The sequence below is a fragment of the Anopheles bellator genome, chromosome X (assembly GCF_943735745.2).
Source record: "Anopheles bellator chromosome X, idAnoBellAS_SP24_06.2, whole genome shotgun sequence".
NCBI classification, from domain to species: Eukaryota; Metazoa; Arthropoda; class Insecta; order Diptera; family Culicidae; genus Anopheles; species Anopheles bellator.
This window is the reverse complement of record NC_071287.1, coordinates 7,268,713-7,285,957: the sequence shown is the minus strand read 5'-3', so window position 1 is coordinate 7,285,957 and position 17,245 is coordinate 7,268,713. Positions and strand designations below refer to the sequence as shown.

The window sequence follows — 17,245 nt, the reverse complement described above, 5'->3', positions numbered from 1 at the left end:
ATGACATGACATATGTGCCCCCTCAATGCTAAGTGGCACCACCACCACCGTCGTTCCGGCCGGGATGTGGGTCTTGAATCGGGATTGAACCGAGGGCTCGTGTATTTCGTCACGCGCGCGCGTTGTGGCAGGGAAATGGGCCATAGGCCACACAAAGCATCGAATAGCAAACGATGTGTGGCACTGAAAACTCAGGTTATCAGCGGCACAACTAGACCACCCTATGTCAGATGGGCTAGTTTGATATGCCATCTATAGTTTGGTCTAGTACACAAGACATACAAAATCTGAGGCGCACACTGCGCTCCGAATACTCGAATCGGTGATAGGAACTGCTAGGCATCGCATAGAAGTTCCTGAAATCGGAACCATGTGATGGTAAATATGATGAACCATTGCAATCTCGATAAATGTGACATAAATGAATTATCATCAACCTTATCCGTTCTCAAGTTTGCTCAGAGGAGGGTTCAAACAGTGAATATCGCAGTGGAACCACCGGTCGGCAGCTGCCGATCTGTCCTATTGAGACTAATTAGGTGTGACTAACGCTCAGAAGCGTTATTAGGCGTGAAGTATTGTGAAGGACTGCCGGTTTTCGATTCAACAAATGTGACATAACTACAACAAAGCAAACCGAGCAAGACCGTCCATGACGCTTAGATTTAAGTGTATGTTATGTCGATAGAATTAAGTATAGATTTAATAAATACGGCGCCGTCCGTTCTTTGAGAGATAATAAAATACAACAAAGCTAAAGGTTTACGTTGTTGCAAAAGTTAGCTACTACTTTAAAACTGTCGTGTGGTTCTAACTCCTAACATTTTTGCAAGCTCTTTTTGCATCTGACATGCATCCCGATCGAGCAATGCTGCCAATTCTTCGTCATCATACTATTTTGACTGCCCTCTTGAGATCGTTCTTGGCCTTGCAATCCAAAATTATCACATTTAAACCGCGCAAACATCGCATCTGAAACGTTCTTTGCAACAAGAGCTTTGTTCACCACAAAAATCCAATAAAATAGGATAACTATCGGTAGCAATTTTCTTCGACAGCACTGGGCATTTTCGGAACAGAACTCGACATTTTCAGATGTTTAAAAAGGGTTCAACAAAAAAAAACCTTTCGCTGGATGCGTAATGACAGAAGCTGTCAAACATATATGCCTTCTATTGTAATACTGCATGAATTAATTCAAAAATCCTAATATAATACAATTCATTCAAACGAACGGAAGACTCAATCGTATTATCATCTCAAACAAGCGGCAACTCGCAACGGCAGCAATTAGAGGTACATGTAACCGGAAATTCTATACTACTTCCTGTGCAAAAGAGCTCTGTAGTTTCCTAAGCTATTAGATAGTTCCATGAGGCGCATTTATGCGACTTATCCGGCCAACCAACGGGAATGGTCTTTGCCTTCCAACTGAGACAATGTTAATCTCTGGTGCTAGACACTTTGAAAAGTCTAGTAAAGAGTCTTCTTAAATTATTAATTATAACCAATCCTCTTTCGGAGCGGTTTTCGCGCCTAGGGGCTTTTCGGGGCGTTACTGCGGTGTACGGTATTTTGATTTGACGGCGCATGGTACCAATCAAGGACAGGAAGAAGACACAGAGCTCATTTGCAACCGCGTGATACGCGCGGTGGTTCGTCTAAGGCAGTTGGCGACGATGGCAGAGGATGATGAAACTGATAATGCTCTGCGACAACTCAGGTCGCCGCCGCCCCATGATCACCACCCGCAAATCACCCCATCCATCCCCTAATCGATCGCCACCGCCATTGTGTTTTGATTTGACATAGCTTCGGGTTTCGTGTGGGTTTGTAGTTTACCCACCCCACCGCCGGTTTCAGCCGCAACACGTCAACTGACGTGTGTTCAGCTGCTCTCTTAGGTGTGGTCAAACAACAACCACCCCACTCCAGGGATGGCAGAGGGGTTGATGGCGGGGGGTGGATTGTAGCGGCGGCGTGCTAAGAGTGCAAATCAACTTCACTTGTTGCCTCACTGCGCACCGCGGACACAGGGAGCGAGCGAGCGAGCGAGCGAGAAAGAGAGCCCGAAAGTTTATTTAAACGTGCGACAGAGCTTCGCCTCGTCGACTTCCGACTAGTTTCTGCTACTGCTGCCGCCGCGCTCGTCAACCATAGCCCCCACGACGCACACTGTTGCACTGACAGCGCAGCACACCACTTGCTACTACTTGTCAAGTTATCAACCAAACAACCCCGCCGCGGTTACTACGAGCCCCAGCGCGGTGCAGGGAAAAAAGGGGATGTTTTGTCGAAATTGGCCGCAACCCTCGGTAGTGTGCCACAAACAACCCTGCACAAACACACCCACACACCCCGAGACGAGCAAACGAATCAAAGGTACATCACACATTCGCGTCCAACCTTATCAAAAAATAAATTTAAAAAAAAACAACGATGAACGCTCCGTGCCTTCGCCCTCCTGGTCCGGCACCACCACCTTTTTTAACCTTGGTAGAAAAACGGATTGGTACCCGCGTTTTGTAGTGCGCCACCCCTCCGGAGAATGCGACAGTTTACTTCACCCCGGTGTGTGTGTGTGTGTTTGTGATGCTCTTCACCAGCATAACAAGCAACCATGTCACACCATAGCAGGGTGGTGGTCGCTCAAGGGCGTGTTTCGCCTCAATCCTCACCAACAACATCATCGGTGCGCATTAAGTGACAACGAAAGAAGGCTGATAAAACAAACAATAATTCAAAAAGGAAAAAAAATGTTAAAGGTCCCACTACCGTAACGTATGACGCCAGCCCCCAGGAATCTGCATAAAAAAGCTAGCTACACGCGGTGATGATGACCTTCTCGGGCTGGAGCTGTATGCCGCCACAAGTATCATGCACGATGCGACGATCTAGCGCACATGTGTTTCGCGCCAGCAGCCCGCCCGCCCGCCGATGTCTCTTCTTCCCAATAACGCTCGTTAACCAAACAGAACCCCTAGCTCTCCGCCTCTCTCGCTCGGGGGTGTGATGGCGACGATGAAACCCGTTCCCCAGGGCCGGATGGCACACTCGATCGTCACGAGATGGTCCGTCCGAGGGCCGAGACATCGTGGTGCCCACTCACCTTCGACCGTGCTGCCGCCGGAGGTCGGCGTAAGATCATGGCCGGCGGTTGCCGCTGCCGCAACAGGCTGCTCGTCCAGCACCGGGGGCGACAGTTCCTTCAGCTTGAGCGAGTTAAACATTAGACTCGTGCTCTTATCGGCGCCGCTCTGGTGCACGCGTTTGTTCTTCAGATGATGCGGCGTGTCCCTGTGGTGATAGAGGGAAACGAATTATTAGACAAGACACGAGCCACCATCGTCTGAAAGCCTGCCGTACCTGCGATGTAACTTGGAGATCGGCTTCTTGGTGCAGTTCTCGTTATCGTTGTCGCCGTCGCCGCCATCACCACCGTACTGGTAGCCGTCGTCTCCGTCGTCGCCTTCGAGGCCACCGGTGGTCAGGGTAGCGCCGGTGGGTTCGCTTACATCGAAGCCGACGCGCCGCTCGAACCCATCGTCATCAGGGTCGGCCGTCGTCGTCGTCGTCGTCGCTGGGTGATAAACACCACCGCCACCACCACCGTCTGCATCCTGGCCGGCCGCCGGCTCGTTAGGCATCGCGCCCTGGATGTCTTCCATGGTGGCCGCCCCGTAGCTGGCCTTACTCAGCTGGCCCGGTAGTGACGGCCGCGATACGGACTCCTCCGACAGCGTGTCGAGGGCGCCACCGCCACCACCACCGCCGGTCGCATCATCGCCCTTACGCTCCTTCGCGAACAGCTTGTGCGCCTTCATCTTCAGCTCCTTCGGGTGGGGTGTGTTTTGGCGCACGAACGGTGTGTCCTTGTCGGTGCCGAAGTCCTCCGTGAACTTGACCGAGTGCGTGCGGGACGCTTCCCGCTCCTCCCAGTTCTCCGAGTCCGTGTCCTGCTCGCGCTGGCTCGGGTTCGCCGACGGGACGTAGCGCTGCTGGGGCAGCAGAAAGCAGGTCAGCACGTGCTCGTTCGTGGCCTCGTCCACGTCCGGCTGGAACGTCGGTACCGGTTGCGATTGGTTCTCGCTCAGCCAGACTGCCTTCAGCTGGAGGTTGACCAGCGAGTACGGTAGGTGCTGCAGTTGGTTCCCGGACACGTCCAGTACGTGCAGCTCGCTACAGTTCCCGAGCTCGGCCGGCAGCTTCGTCAGCTTGTTCTCCCGCAGGCTCAGCACGCCCAGCTTCCGACAGTTGCCGAGCTCCGCCGGGATCGCCATCAGTGCGTTCCGGTCGACGTTCAGATTGTTCAACAGCACCATGTTGCCGACCGTGGCCGGCAGCTCGTTCAAGAAGTTCTCGGTCAGGATCAGTTCCTGCATGCTCGCGCAGCAACCGACGTTATCGTTGAGCGTGTGCAGCCGGTTTTGGTCCAGCTTCAGGATCGACAGGCTCGTCAGCTGGGACACCCCGTTTGGGAGCGTCTCGAGCAGGTTCTGTGACAAGTGCAGATCGGTCAGACACTCCAGCCCACCGATCTCGACCGGTAGCTCCTCCAGCCGGTTCTCCGACACGTCCAGGCACGCCAGCCGTTTCAGCAGCCCGATCTCGGGCGGCAGTCGCTGCAGCTGGTTGTGGTCAAGCCACAGCTCCTGCAGCGACGGCAGGTACCCGAGGTGCGGCGGCAGCTCGTCGATCTCGTTGTCGCCCAGATCCAGCCGCTCCAGCTTCGTCAGCTGACTAATTGACTCCGGTAGGTTCTTCAGCAGGTTTTCGCGCAACTCCAGCGACACCAGCTTCGAAAGGCTGCGCGAGCGAGCGAGCGAGGGAGAGAGGGAGAGAGGGAGAAGTTTCTGTGTGTGAGTCAGGCATGTTCATGTCACACACTTAGCACCACTTACCAGCCAAAGTCCTGCGGCAGCGACGTCAGCGACATATCGTTCAGCCCGAGGACGGTGAGGTTCCGGAGCTGCGAGAAGCCGGCCGGCAGCCGGGGGATCGGGTTCGAGCTGAAGTCGGCGATCTGCAAACTCCGCAGGTGCCGGATGTCCTCGGGAATGTCTCCAATTTCTGGTGTGTGTGTGTGTGTGTGTGTAGGGAAACCGGGGTCAGTAAGCAATGAGGCGATCCTCCGGGCCCGTCCGGGTAAGAGAGTCGGTGCGCGAAACTTACCGTTACGAGACACATCGAGCTCGACGAGGTTGACAAAGTTTTGGATGTCGGAGGGAATCTTCAAGATGTCATTGTCGCTGAGGCCGAGCTTCCGCAACCGGTACAGCCGGAAGAAGCCCTGTGGAAAGAGAGAGAGAGGGGGAGAGACCAATTCAGTCAAATGGCGCACTTGGTTTCGGGAGATGGTCGCCGGAGGAATAGGGCCGGAATTTACGATGTTTTCGATGAAGTGCAACTTGAAAGACGTTAGCCCACGCGGACACACGCGGACCACCTGGTCCCTAGCGGTGGACAGGGGCGGTGGGCGGTGGAGGGATCTACAAAGAGTGTACCGCGGGTCGTCATCGGGCCAAAAATAAATCTTCTGCAACGAACGACACATCGACATATGTTGGGCACAATAAAATGAAGCCGCTGCCATTATTATTTCGGTTACTACGCCGCTCTCGCCTCTGTGCTCGACAACGAATTCGCAAGCCGCTCTTGACAACCCGGCCACGGCATGGCCCGGTGGTGCGCGCCAGGCCGGCTATCCTCCACGTGTCAGCCGTGGGAGCCGACATCAAACCCGCGGTTCCAGAGTGTTTTTCTTCGCCCCCACCCGCGGGGCGATACATGCCGCCGGTCAGCAGCCAGCGAGCCAGTCCGTGCTGTGTGCGCTATGTTTTTGCAGCTTTTGTGGCGGTTTTAAAATAAACCGAAGTGCTGCTGCCCCGCCCTGCCCAGACTCATGCCGCCTGACTTCTTCCAGAAGCCGTTTGTTTCGCGCGCGCACTCAACACGCAAAACATCAACATGACCCATTTCTGGTCCGGATCGGTGGCCGAATGATCGAGGCGAACTGCTGTTTCAGCCACCGACAAACCTGCTGGACAAACCGTTTCTGAAGCGGGCTGACTGTCTGATGGGGACCCCGTAATCGTAAAGTCTGAACGATCGCCAACGTAATGCCACCTGCGGCACGTTCACACCCCACAGCTTCAGAGCTCAGACCAGCGGTATTGCTTCGCCACCAGTGCAAACAGTGCTAGTGCTACTTGCTGGGCTTGCCTTTCGATATTTTTTTAAGCTTTAATTACAGAAATGCCCCGGTTCGATTTTAACGATTCCCTGCCCGATGCGCCGGTTTCTTCGACCATGGTCCATCAAGATAGTAGATCCGTAGACCGCCAAAGACAGTAGAGGATGGCGTCTGCGTTCGCAGACGAATGGGTCGACGGCTGGGTCAGAGTTCAGCATACCAGAGCGCCGACCTTTATTTTAATGTTCGATAAAATAACAACTCAATGCAAAACGTAGTACTGCCAAAGTGGGCTAAGAAAACTCGGGAGCCCTTATCGGACGCTGTTACGTATTGTAAGGTCTCCGAATCAACTTTGTTTCCATCGTTCTGATAGTTCCAGATAGTCGATAGAACGCCTCATCTATCAAAGTTCCATTTTTCAATACTTTCATTAGAAGTGAACCTCTGAAGTGAATGTGCTGCCGAATCGTTACACATGCAACGGAACAAATAGTAGTCCGAAAGCGCAGCAGTTATCTTTTTATCCCATTCTGATCGTTTCTGTTGGCCAAAGCTATCTTCGAACGCATTAAGTTTTAAAAGCTTACCACACCTTTCATATCCTTTCCACAGTGAATATTTCGCTTGCGGTTGCGATGGACCTGGTTCAACAGGTCCTGTTGTACCCAGGCCGTTTTTGCGGTTAGGATTCTCATAATAAATCCCCTTTTTCCTCGCCAATGACGATCCGGCACTAGAACGCCTCGCAACTCAATAAAACATTTTTCTAATCATTCCCACGGCACTCAGGCGTTTGGGAACTCGTTCAGTATGTGGTCAACTCCAAACATTTCTGCTCCTTTTTTTGGCTCGAATTTTCATCCAAAAATAAATCAGACCAATCACACGACGGGAAAGATGATTGATTCCCTCCAACTTGCCTGGATCAATTTTATCGCAAATATGTAACCAATTTGGACGGCTACATTCCTTGGCCGCCATTGGTTTGCGGTTGCATGTTGGGTGCAAATGCTGCACCCAACACTGTCCTGAGCCCATCATCCTATGCGAAGCGAACATCCGAGAGAACCAATAGGAGCGGCGGACGACACGGACGAAACGGAAACACGATACCGCGCGCGCGGCACGAAAACGAGAACGGAAATAAAATAAACCGCCCCGCGGTACGCAGGCAGACACGTGCGCGCAGCTGTATAAAGCACCCTGCCTCCTGTGCGGCGCGGCGCGTCTCCCCAGAAACGGGAAACGGAAACTGGGACAATGTCCACAGCTTCGTCTCCCGGAGGCCAGCCCAAGGCGGGTTGGGGAAGGGATTGGAGCAGGGTCTGTGGGTAGTGGCCTACTCTCCTCGCCTTGCCTTGCCGTTTCATCGTGTAGAGCTGTGGTGGGTGGCTCCGGGGAGTTGTTGATATGTTGAGAGCAGCTCACCAGTTTAATTGAACACTCCGACCTGGTGATGCGATGATGCCGCGATGATGGTTGGCGGGGTTGCTAGGCAGGGGGGGAGCTGGGGGCGGACGTTGTTGATTGCAAAATGAGCTTTTGTTTTGCCTGCAAATCGCAATCGCATTCCACGAACCGACCACCATTTCGCCGTACTCGCGCGGGCTCTCTCTGCCTCGCTGGCTGGCTGGTGGACAGCATCATGTTCTGAATTGGGGAACTTCACCAATCTACTGCGTCAGCACTTCCAGGCGCTTCCGGGGGCACACACACAGAGCGCACCATTGTTTCAGGGAAGTAATAGGAGCATAGAGCAATCGAGAATATTGATGCCTGGATGGGAGGAAAAGGGTTCGCGGATTCAGACCTCCAAGGCTACACCGTAAGTAAGCCCAGAGTTCCTGGGGACTGGGATATCAAGCTCTACTTAGCCCAGACTTCCTGACTGGGCACGGGTAAATCCACCGGGTAGACGGAGAGACGCTCACGTGACGGCAATCGGAGAGTGTTTTATTCTCAGTAGACGAAGTAGACTCAGTTTATTCTCAGATGAGAAGAGCAGGTTCACAGGAACGAGAATTGATCGTAGGAAGAACAAAGGCTACGTGAACTCGAGGAAAAATTCGCCGAGTTCGCTACGGACTCACGAGAGAATTTTACAACAACTTCATCCCTAAGGTCACCCCTGCTGCCGGCACAAGGTTGAAAATACTTTGGCCCAAATACAAGCCCCAATACGTTGACGAGGTAATGGGTAACTATCGTGGACCACTGTAAGTCTACCACTGATCAAACTTTCGCCACGCGACAGATTCTTGAGAGGATGACTCGGAACACTGGCCAAACTTAGGAGACTTGTTATAATGACCATTACCAACGTCAAGGGGATGGCTTGACCAGTCTACCTTTCAACATCGCACTGGAACGTACCATCCTAGACTCTGGAGTGGACACCCCTCATGGACTATCTACTTCAAAAGTCCAGCCCGATCCTGACCTATGCTGATGACATAGTCATTATAGATCGAAGATTCTTCGATGGAGCTGTAGGCTTACATGGGGATTGGGCAAGACCAAATTCATGGTGACATCACCATCAGCGCAGCTCTACCAACAAGTAGCACCCGTGGCCGATGGTGACATACTAATGCCGACAATCCCAAGTCGCCGTCAGCTTCACCTAGGTTAGTTACTAAACATGACATAACTGAGCAAATTTGCGTTAGGCTTAGGTTATACAGAACCTTTGTAATCCCAGTGTTTACAAATGCATCTGAAACATGGGCTCTGTCCAAACCCGGGACGAAATCCTCTTAGTCGCGTCCGAGTGCTTCAGCGTATACATCACCCAGAATGGCCAACGACCATTTTATTTTACAAGCCGATATAGAAATTGATATCTCATGAATTCAGCATTCAGCAACACAAATCGGAATTTTATTACACATAATTAATAATAATCTACTACACAGTGCTATAATACCGAGCAACACGAAGAAATTAGATGTGAAAAAGTGAACCCAAAACTACCAAACCAACATCAAACAAAACTAAATGTGTCGATGACTAATTGAAATGCCAGATGTGACAAATGCGGCTCCGCTACGCCGCACAAAACGAGAGGCGTGTATGTTAACGACCATCTGAAATTTCGTCGGAAACCCGAGTGATGCACTTGCACGTGGCGCCCACATCCGTCCTCAGATATTCCTCACCCAACCTGCCCACTGTTTGGCAATGGGGCCCCCGTCCTAGTATAGCATTCGGTTTCGGTATGAGCAATGTGCTTCAGTAAACCGTCAGGAAGGATCTTCCTACTTAAAATTATCGATAAACACCTCCATCTGGGGAACACCGTGGGTCAATTTTTCCCAGCATCCGAAGCCGAATCCGAACCCCAATAGCCGAACAGTAGCGAAATTAAATCTGAGTATGAGAATTATACACATTTGCAATTATCAGCTAGACCGGTCTTTCGGCTCGGAACTCTTGGATGTTGATGGTTATACGCTCGTGCCGTAAAATCGACACTATTAAATACCGTATACTATAATTGATTTTTCTTTTGAACCTAAACTTTCTTTTTGATCTTTTATTTTCCGTCTTCACAGACTCAACTACAAGGCTGTGGCTCAGGACACTCTGTCGCAATCTTTTGAACCTATCTGAGAAAACATCGAACATAGTTGTTTCTGCCCATTCACAACGCTCATCCCTCATCGGCCACTGGAACTGATTAATAAGAATACTAGGCTGTGTATACAGTTTTCCGGGTTGATGCCAGAGGAGGCTGCTACGATCGAATTGTTTTATATTATATTTGTACACTCTTCATAACGTAGGCTAAGTTTCACTTCAAACGGTCTCTTAATTAATTTTTTCCAAGCTATTTAGTATCGACGTGTCACAGTATTTTTTACAATGGAAAAAATCATGTAATCGTGCTAATGAATTTTTATTTTTGGAAGGTTTAAAAGCAAAGGAAAATTTTGAACGAATGTTGAAAGTGTATAAGGATTCTTCACCTTTAATTAGGTGCTTAAAAGGGGGGTTTCTGAGTTGAAACACGATCGTAGTAGCCTTCAAGACGATCCATGTCAAAAACGTCAAAAAACAGACACAACGCCTGACATCGTAAAAAAATACCAGATATCGTTTTGGAAAATCGTCGAACCACTTAAAGAGATTTAGTATTAGGCCATCTCATTGAGTAGTATAACCAATATTTTCACTGAAATTTTGGGTTCCTAAGAGCTGTTTACAAAATGGGTGCCGCATTCGCTAAAAATGCATTCGAATACAGCTTTCTTGACAACATTTAAAGCGTTTTCGGTAGGATAAAGTAGATTTTGCGCATCGAATCATCACTGGAGATGAAACTTGGGTCTATCACCAAGATCCTGATCAAAGCAAGAGGCTAAGGAGTGGTGTGAACCGTTTTCTTTGGTTCCTAAACGAGTTCGTCCACAAATTGCCTATAAAGATGGATGCCATCAGTTTTGTTTGATATGAATGAAATTTTGTTAGCCGATTATTTGCAAACTGGTAAAACAATAAATTTTGATTATTGAACATTCTCGACCTACTGAAAGTAAAAATTCGTGAAAAAAGACCCGGTTCAAAGAAGAAAAACATCCTCTTTCATCAGGGCAATGAAAGAGCATTTTGAAAATGGCAAAAATCCATTAATTAAAGTTCGAATTGTTGGAGTATCCACCCTATTCGCCAGATTTGGCCCCTAGCGACTTCTCTCTGTTTTCAGATCTAAAAAAAATCGTACGCGGAAAAGGGTTTTTCGTCAATTGATGACGTCATAACAGCTGTAAAAAATACTATGACACGTCGATATTGAATGGTTGGTAAAAAAAAATTAAGTGCCCGATTGAAATGTTACTTCACATACGTTCATATGAAGAGTGTACCAATATAGCAAAAAAAATTAAACTGGTAGCAGCGCCCTCTGGTATCGACCCGCGAAACTTTATACACAGCCTAGTACTTTAGCATTCCTCTGGTACACAATATCATGCATAATTGCACTGTTGAAAGGACTACACCAACGTATGCTCGTAGAGTTCCGGTATACCAGGTTCTTTCGTCCATTTTTTTCTCGTCAAGAACATACACAGGAATAGGTAAAATTGTTCGTTTGACTGTAGCGACACCACTTCGTGGAAAACCTTTTCTTGACACCCTCGCCTCGACATATGGACCCCGCATGTGGTCTTTCAATAAAGGGCGGACATTAATCGAAAATAAATAAAACAAGTTGTGTGACGGCCATCAACGGAATTCCGTTCTCGATCATAAAATTTATAAATAATTAATGCGGACTCACCACCGCCGGGCGGTCCTTTTGAACATAATAATGGCACAATATTGCACAACAGGTGTTGCAGACTATACAGGCCGCTACAAAAGCTGTTAAAATCGGAGCACCCTCATCTGAGAGGTCTTGTGTAGTGGGTTTGAACGTACACCTCTCCACGCACGGTGGAAATTAAGCACTTTTTACTACATTTGTCCCCCGGGGCAACAAAAGCGTTATGATTTTGCTATCGTTTCCCTTATCCTTATCGTACAAGTTACCGAAACTGAAATTTCAACACCCTAATCAACGCACATAGGCAGGTGGTAGTGTGGGGAAAAAAACCCTACAAGCATAACCATGCATTTTATCGATTTCTTTTTTCCAGCGAAACACGAATGTTAACCAACGGGGAATCGCTACATTCGGATTGCCCACAAATATTTCAAACCAAAAATCAGGTTTGAAAGTGCGGAGCTCTGGACCCAAAACGAAATATATACTGAACTACTACCGCAAGTGTGGCCCCTTCCATTGATCTGCACCGCCTGCCGCCGCCTCCTGCCCTATGTTTGTTTGTTTGTTTGTGCCAGATTTGTGCAAACATCATCATCATCATCGGTACGCAGCGGAGTGTAAACCAACAACAACGCGCGTTGTGCCCGCCTAAAAACGCTGCGCAGTGCGACGAGAGTGGTTTCGTCGTTGTGCGCCGTCTATTGGTACCGCGTTCTAGTGGTTTGTATGTCCTTGCTCTCTCCCCCGAACCAGACTCCTAAAATCAAGAAAGAAGGTACAGAAAGTTTCGGTCACGGACACGCGATTTGATTTGAAAATTCAAATTTTAAACCCAGGCTGACCGAAAAGAACAAAAAGGTTTTTTGTTATTGCAAATTTGTGTGCAGCGACCGTAAGCAGCCTACACACAGCACCACCACCACCACCACACCCACACAACCATGATGACGCGATTTTCCGCGCACACGGCCGTAACAAAGAAGTACTTTGAAGTACTTTGTTTTCCCGCCTTTCCCGCCCACTGCAACAAATGGTTCACGCCGTGTGCCCCGCAAAACCTCCTCCCTCCCCCCTCTGTGCGAGGTGCACATCTGCGTGCACACCCACGCACACAAAAATCCCTACATACACTTTGGGGGGGGAGGGACGCGTGGCGCAATTTTGGGGTGCAGGAGTTTTCTTTCATTTCAGTCACACGGTTCCTGGAGGGAGCGCAAAAGGGTTCAGGCGTGTGTTGGCCATCGCGAACGAAACCCACCGACGATGCTATGGGACGACGGTCCGGCGGCGGCGGTGCTTTTTCCTCCGGGCGCAACCTGGACAAGGGGGCACTCTATTAATAGAAACTTATTCATTTTTTTCCCCTGTGTTGCTTCTTATCGTTTTGGCCGCCGCGCTGTTGTGTAACATAAACCTCGCTCGCTATTATGGGGCCGGCCTGGACTCGTCCGTCCGTGGCCTCCTCCACTGGAGCACCACAAACGAGCACACAGCCTCCGAGCACAGCACAGCTCCCAGCGAGGAAAGGGTAACAAACAAAAAAGAGAAGCCACCACGCCGACGGGCGAAAAATAATTCACACAGATCCTCGTCCGAGCCGCTCAAATCCCCCCTTCCGGTAGCCCAATAGACCGAAAGGTCCGCATGGTCGCCACATTCTATCGTTCCCGGAACGTCACATAATCCTGGGGGTGGCGCGCTCGTTAAGAAAAATGGTTTCACAGCCCGGAAACGGTTTCCGGAAACCGAGCAGAGGCTGCAGGGAGGGATTCGTTCGCTTATCGCTACGATTCGCACCGAATAGTCTGTCTGAAGGGCCAAACCTGTGCTCTCCTCCGTAGCCGGCTACTTCCGGGAAGTGGAGCGTCCGGCGAGAGCGACACCCTTGCGACACGAGCGTCAGCGCAGCAATTGTTATGGACTTATAATTCGGATTCGCCGGGGGGTTTTTCATTCATATACCGGGGGCGTCTAATCAGTTAATGCGCGCCGGGGCAGCAGGCCCATACAGGGTCAATGTCAGGAGGTGGCTACAGGAAAATCCGCCTTGAACGCCCCGCCCGGAAACTGTGGTGCGCCGTGTGGAAAATTGGGCAACAAGTGGCGAGAGTCACGGGCGCGACTCAACAAGTTGCGCGCCCCATCGGCAAAACATCGGCATTCGCCAATGACGATGGCGCTATAACGATGACTCCGGAACGATGCAAGTCCGGCTCCGGGCTTGGACTGGGCGTGGTATGTAGTGTTCTTCGAATCTGCGAACGAATCTCGGAATAGCGATGAATGAAGCACCGACCACAATCGTTCATTCATGCCGGTTCCGCAATGCATGCAGAATACCGTACCCGTGAAGTAACTGCTTAATTCGTTCCACTTGCACTCCGTTCACTCTTCGCGGACGCAGTTGCATGGCGAAAGCTGTCAGCAATTCGTCATCCTCAGTGTCGAGTGAGCAGATGCAGTAGAAGAAAGGGAAACCATATCCGAGAAACACACTTTCATTTCGATCTGATGAAAATTCAATACTTATCGGTATTTTATAATCATTATTATCATCATAGAATGGACAGAGCTGTGTTCAGAAAAGTGTTTTATTGGTGCACAAACCGCTAATACAGGTGTATGATATTTGATGGGGATTACATACAGCCGCGCAACCGCATGCACACCGCACCGTTTGAACGGGTGCCTCTGTGCCATATTTATATGCCTAATTTGTTGCCAATGTAACACGTTATATTGATTTTTACAATGAGCAAAATATCGCACGGAAGGAAGGCATTTACATTTAAAAACAAACGTCAAACCCGATGCAACCAATGGCAGCCGTAAAAATGTGCAAAAAGGATCGTCGTCAAAGGGAATGATCGCCCATCGTGAAATGCGGACAGGCGTCGCGGAACGGTGGTGGATTCGATCCTCCGCTGGAGACTGTTCGAGAGAAGCCTTTGATTTACAACCTGCGCACGACGACGCACCACAGAACGGAACGGACAAAGGGGGGCGGCTTGCGTCCGTGACGGACAAGCGAAAACCTCATTCACCATTATTATGCGCAGAAAAAACGACCGACTCTCTCTCGCTCTCTCTGTCGCACCCCTCCCCCTAGAACCATCGTTCAGGTACACATAAACCAAAGCATGTCGTACCAGGGGCACTTGGACCTGGACACTAGTTAAAGACTTCTCGGCAAGAAAATGGGTAAAAGAAAAGACACATAAAAAGACAAAATACGCGAGAAAAAGAGAGGGGTAGAAAGAAGAAAATTGCCTTCTTCGGGGGGGCAGCATAACCAAGGTGCGTACAATGCTTTGGGGGTGGATGTAAGTGGGTTTGGACACTATCGACACATAAATTTCGGGTAGTTCCGCGCGCTTAAGAAAAAACCTAAAGCAAGTTACGATACACGCCCGTGAGAGAATTTCGAGCCATTTTTTTGTAGTTGTTGCTATTTGAATTTTGATTCGTTTTTCGTTTTTGTTTTTAATATTAGGTTGGCTAAAAAGAAATCCATTCTTTTCTCGGTAGATGGCTAGATGGTAGATCTCGTGAAGTATCGATCGTACAGTTTCAGTTACAGTTTAGGCTCGTTTTAAAGCTGATACTTTACACTTAAAAAAAATGCTTTCTATGTTTATGGTTTGTTCCATTCGTTTGTGAGTTACAGGGTGTTAACAATGAAGGTCAACTGAGAGAAAATTCGGTACATTTTACAGTTTTAAGATGATGAAAAAGGCCAAAATTCAAGCTAGGCCGCTCAAATTTTGCGTGATGTTTATGGCGCCGATAATCTAACAGCTAGCTAGGTGAAATTTTGGTTTCGTCAACCCGTTTCAGTTATTTATTGTGTTAAAGCCTAGGTAGACATGTCATCGAAAATGTCGATAAAATCACTGAAAAAATCAAAGTTGATCGGCATTTTAGTAATCAGAGCACAAGCCAAAGATTACCCATCAAACAGTTTTAAGCCTTTTGCGCAAAGCTGGACTTAGAAAGAAGCTCGATGTTTGGGCGCCACCCTATTTACACCAAAAAAACTTGATGGCTCCAATTTCCATCGGCGCAATTTTGGCCAAACGGAATAAAATCGTACCATTTCTTAAACGGAAGGGTACTCGGGAGAAGAAATGGAATACATACGACAATACTCTCTGAAAATGAACGTGGTCTAAGCGTGGTGAAGTAGTATAACCGGTGGCCAAACCAGGAATAACGGCTAGGAATGTTCTACTGGGTATATGGTGAGACTTGAAAGGAATCGTTTATTACGAGTTACTTTCGTGTGGCTAAACACTCAATTCAGATCTCTACTGTCAAGAATTGGATCGTTCAAAGCTAGCAATTGACCAGAAACCAGGACAACGAAATGTTACGCACGTCTTTAGTGACTAAGCGATTGACACCTTTCTCTTACATTACAAAATTTTGCGAGGGATTACAGCTGAGATCAAGAAAGCATTGTGAAAATGGATTGCTCGAGATTTTCGGCAATACCGACTAAACCTTCTACAAAAGAGCCATTTTTTGAAGGTATTTTCGAAAAGGCAACAAATTTTCCAAGAAAACGGTGCATATTTGACGCAAATCGGACCATTGAAAACCGGATAAATATAGTTTTGAATTTCACCCAAAAATAATGGATTTTTTTTAGCTAACCTAATATTTATATCCTTATGTTTCAATACCATGTTCGCAATAAAGGTGGTGTACCCCTACTAGACCATGAGCCCAGGTGTGCCGGTGCCCTACATTTATGGTTGAATATCTACGATTGAGTGCGTGTGATTGAACGAAAGTTCGCGACATATCTTCCGATTCCTCGCAAGTCGCAATCATCGCAAAGATTACAAAAGAGTTGAGGCGCTGTTCGGTAGTGAAGACAGCGCGCGCGCGCACGTAACTCAGTGACTCAGCCCTGCTGCATATTACAAGCTACAAAAAATCTGACGGAAAAGGAAAGTATGATCCTCTCTAAGGGAGGGTAACCACCTACCTTTGGCAGATCGCGGATATGGTTCGCGTCCAACAGCAGCTCCTCCAGACTGTTCGAGTAGCGGAAGATCTCCTCCGGCACGTTCGGCAACGACGAGTGCCGGTTGTCCACGTACTCGATCTGTCGGTTGCATCCCTTGAAGATGGGTATGTACTTGAACATCCTGGCGCGGAGGGGCCGGTCCCGGTGGACAGCCCGGCGCAGCACACCCGGCAAACCGTGGCCAGGAAGCGACGGCTCACCTGAGCCTGTGCCTGTGGCGCTGTTTCCGTCGGTGGTTCCGCCGCCCGGCGCCGGATTTGCGATGGCCGATGGCCAACACCCACGAACCCACCACCGGTGTAGTGCCGCCGTTTGGTGTTTTTTTTTCTTCTCTTGCTTGCGGGATCGACTAGAGATACACTACGCGCACGCAGAGCCTGCACTCCCGCACTCTAAATTCACTAAACCGCCACTATTCTAATATCGTAGCCCTACTAGATGGCAGCGACCACCTTTACCATCGTGTGTACGTTGTTGGCACGCAGTAGCTACATACGATTGAAAAAATCAAACGCCGGCGCCGCTAATACTTGAACGTCTGATCGGAGCCAACGCAAGATCCGCGACCGATTAGATACCTGAGAGAGAGAGACAGGGGGGGGGGGGGGGGACGCCGAAGGACAAAAATTCGCAGCAAGTTGTGTAAAAATCTGCAAAACAATTAAAATTGTCACAACAGGTCTTTAGGGGGGGAGTTGGTGGGTGTGTTGATGTTGGTTAGTTGATTGGTGATAGCCTTCCGATG

General features: G+C 49.2%; 1 protein-coding gene across 1 annotated transcript in view; it reads right to left on the bottom strand.

The window, feature by feature from the left end:
* LOC131213424 (protein lap4) overlaps nt 1–16,620 on the bottom strand; it is a 42,430-nt gene extending 25,810 nt beyond the window's left edge. Inside the window, exons 1-5 of the mRNA XM_058207461.1 lie at nt 16,459–16,620; nt 5,173–5,290; nt 4,902–5,070; nt 3,367–4,806; nt 3,110–3,297 (exon numbers count right to left, since the gene is read on the bottom strand). Of these exons, the coding sequence (XP_058063444.1) occupies nt 3,110–3,297; nt 3,367–4,806; nt 4,902–5,070; nt 5,173–5,290; nt 16,459–16,620 (2,077 nt within the window). The remainder of the gene's footprint in view (nt 1–3,109; nt 3,298–3,366; nt 4,807–4,901; nt 5,071–5,172; nt 5,291–16,458) is intronic.
* Nucleotides 16,621–17,245: the final 625 nt, after the last annotated feature.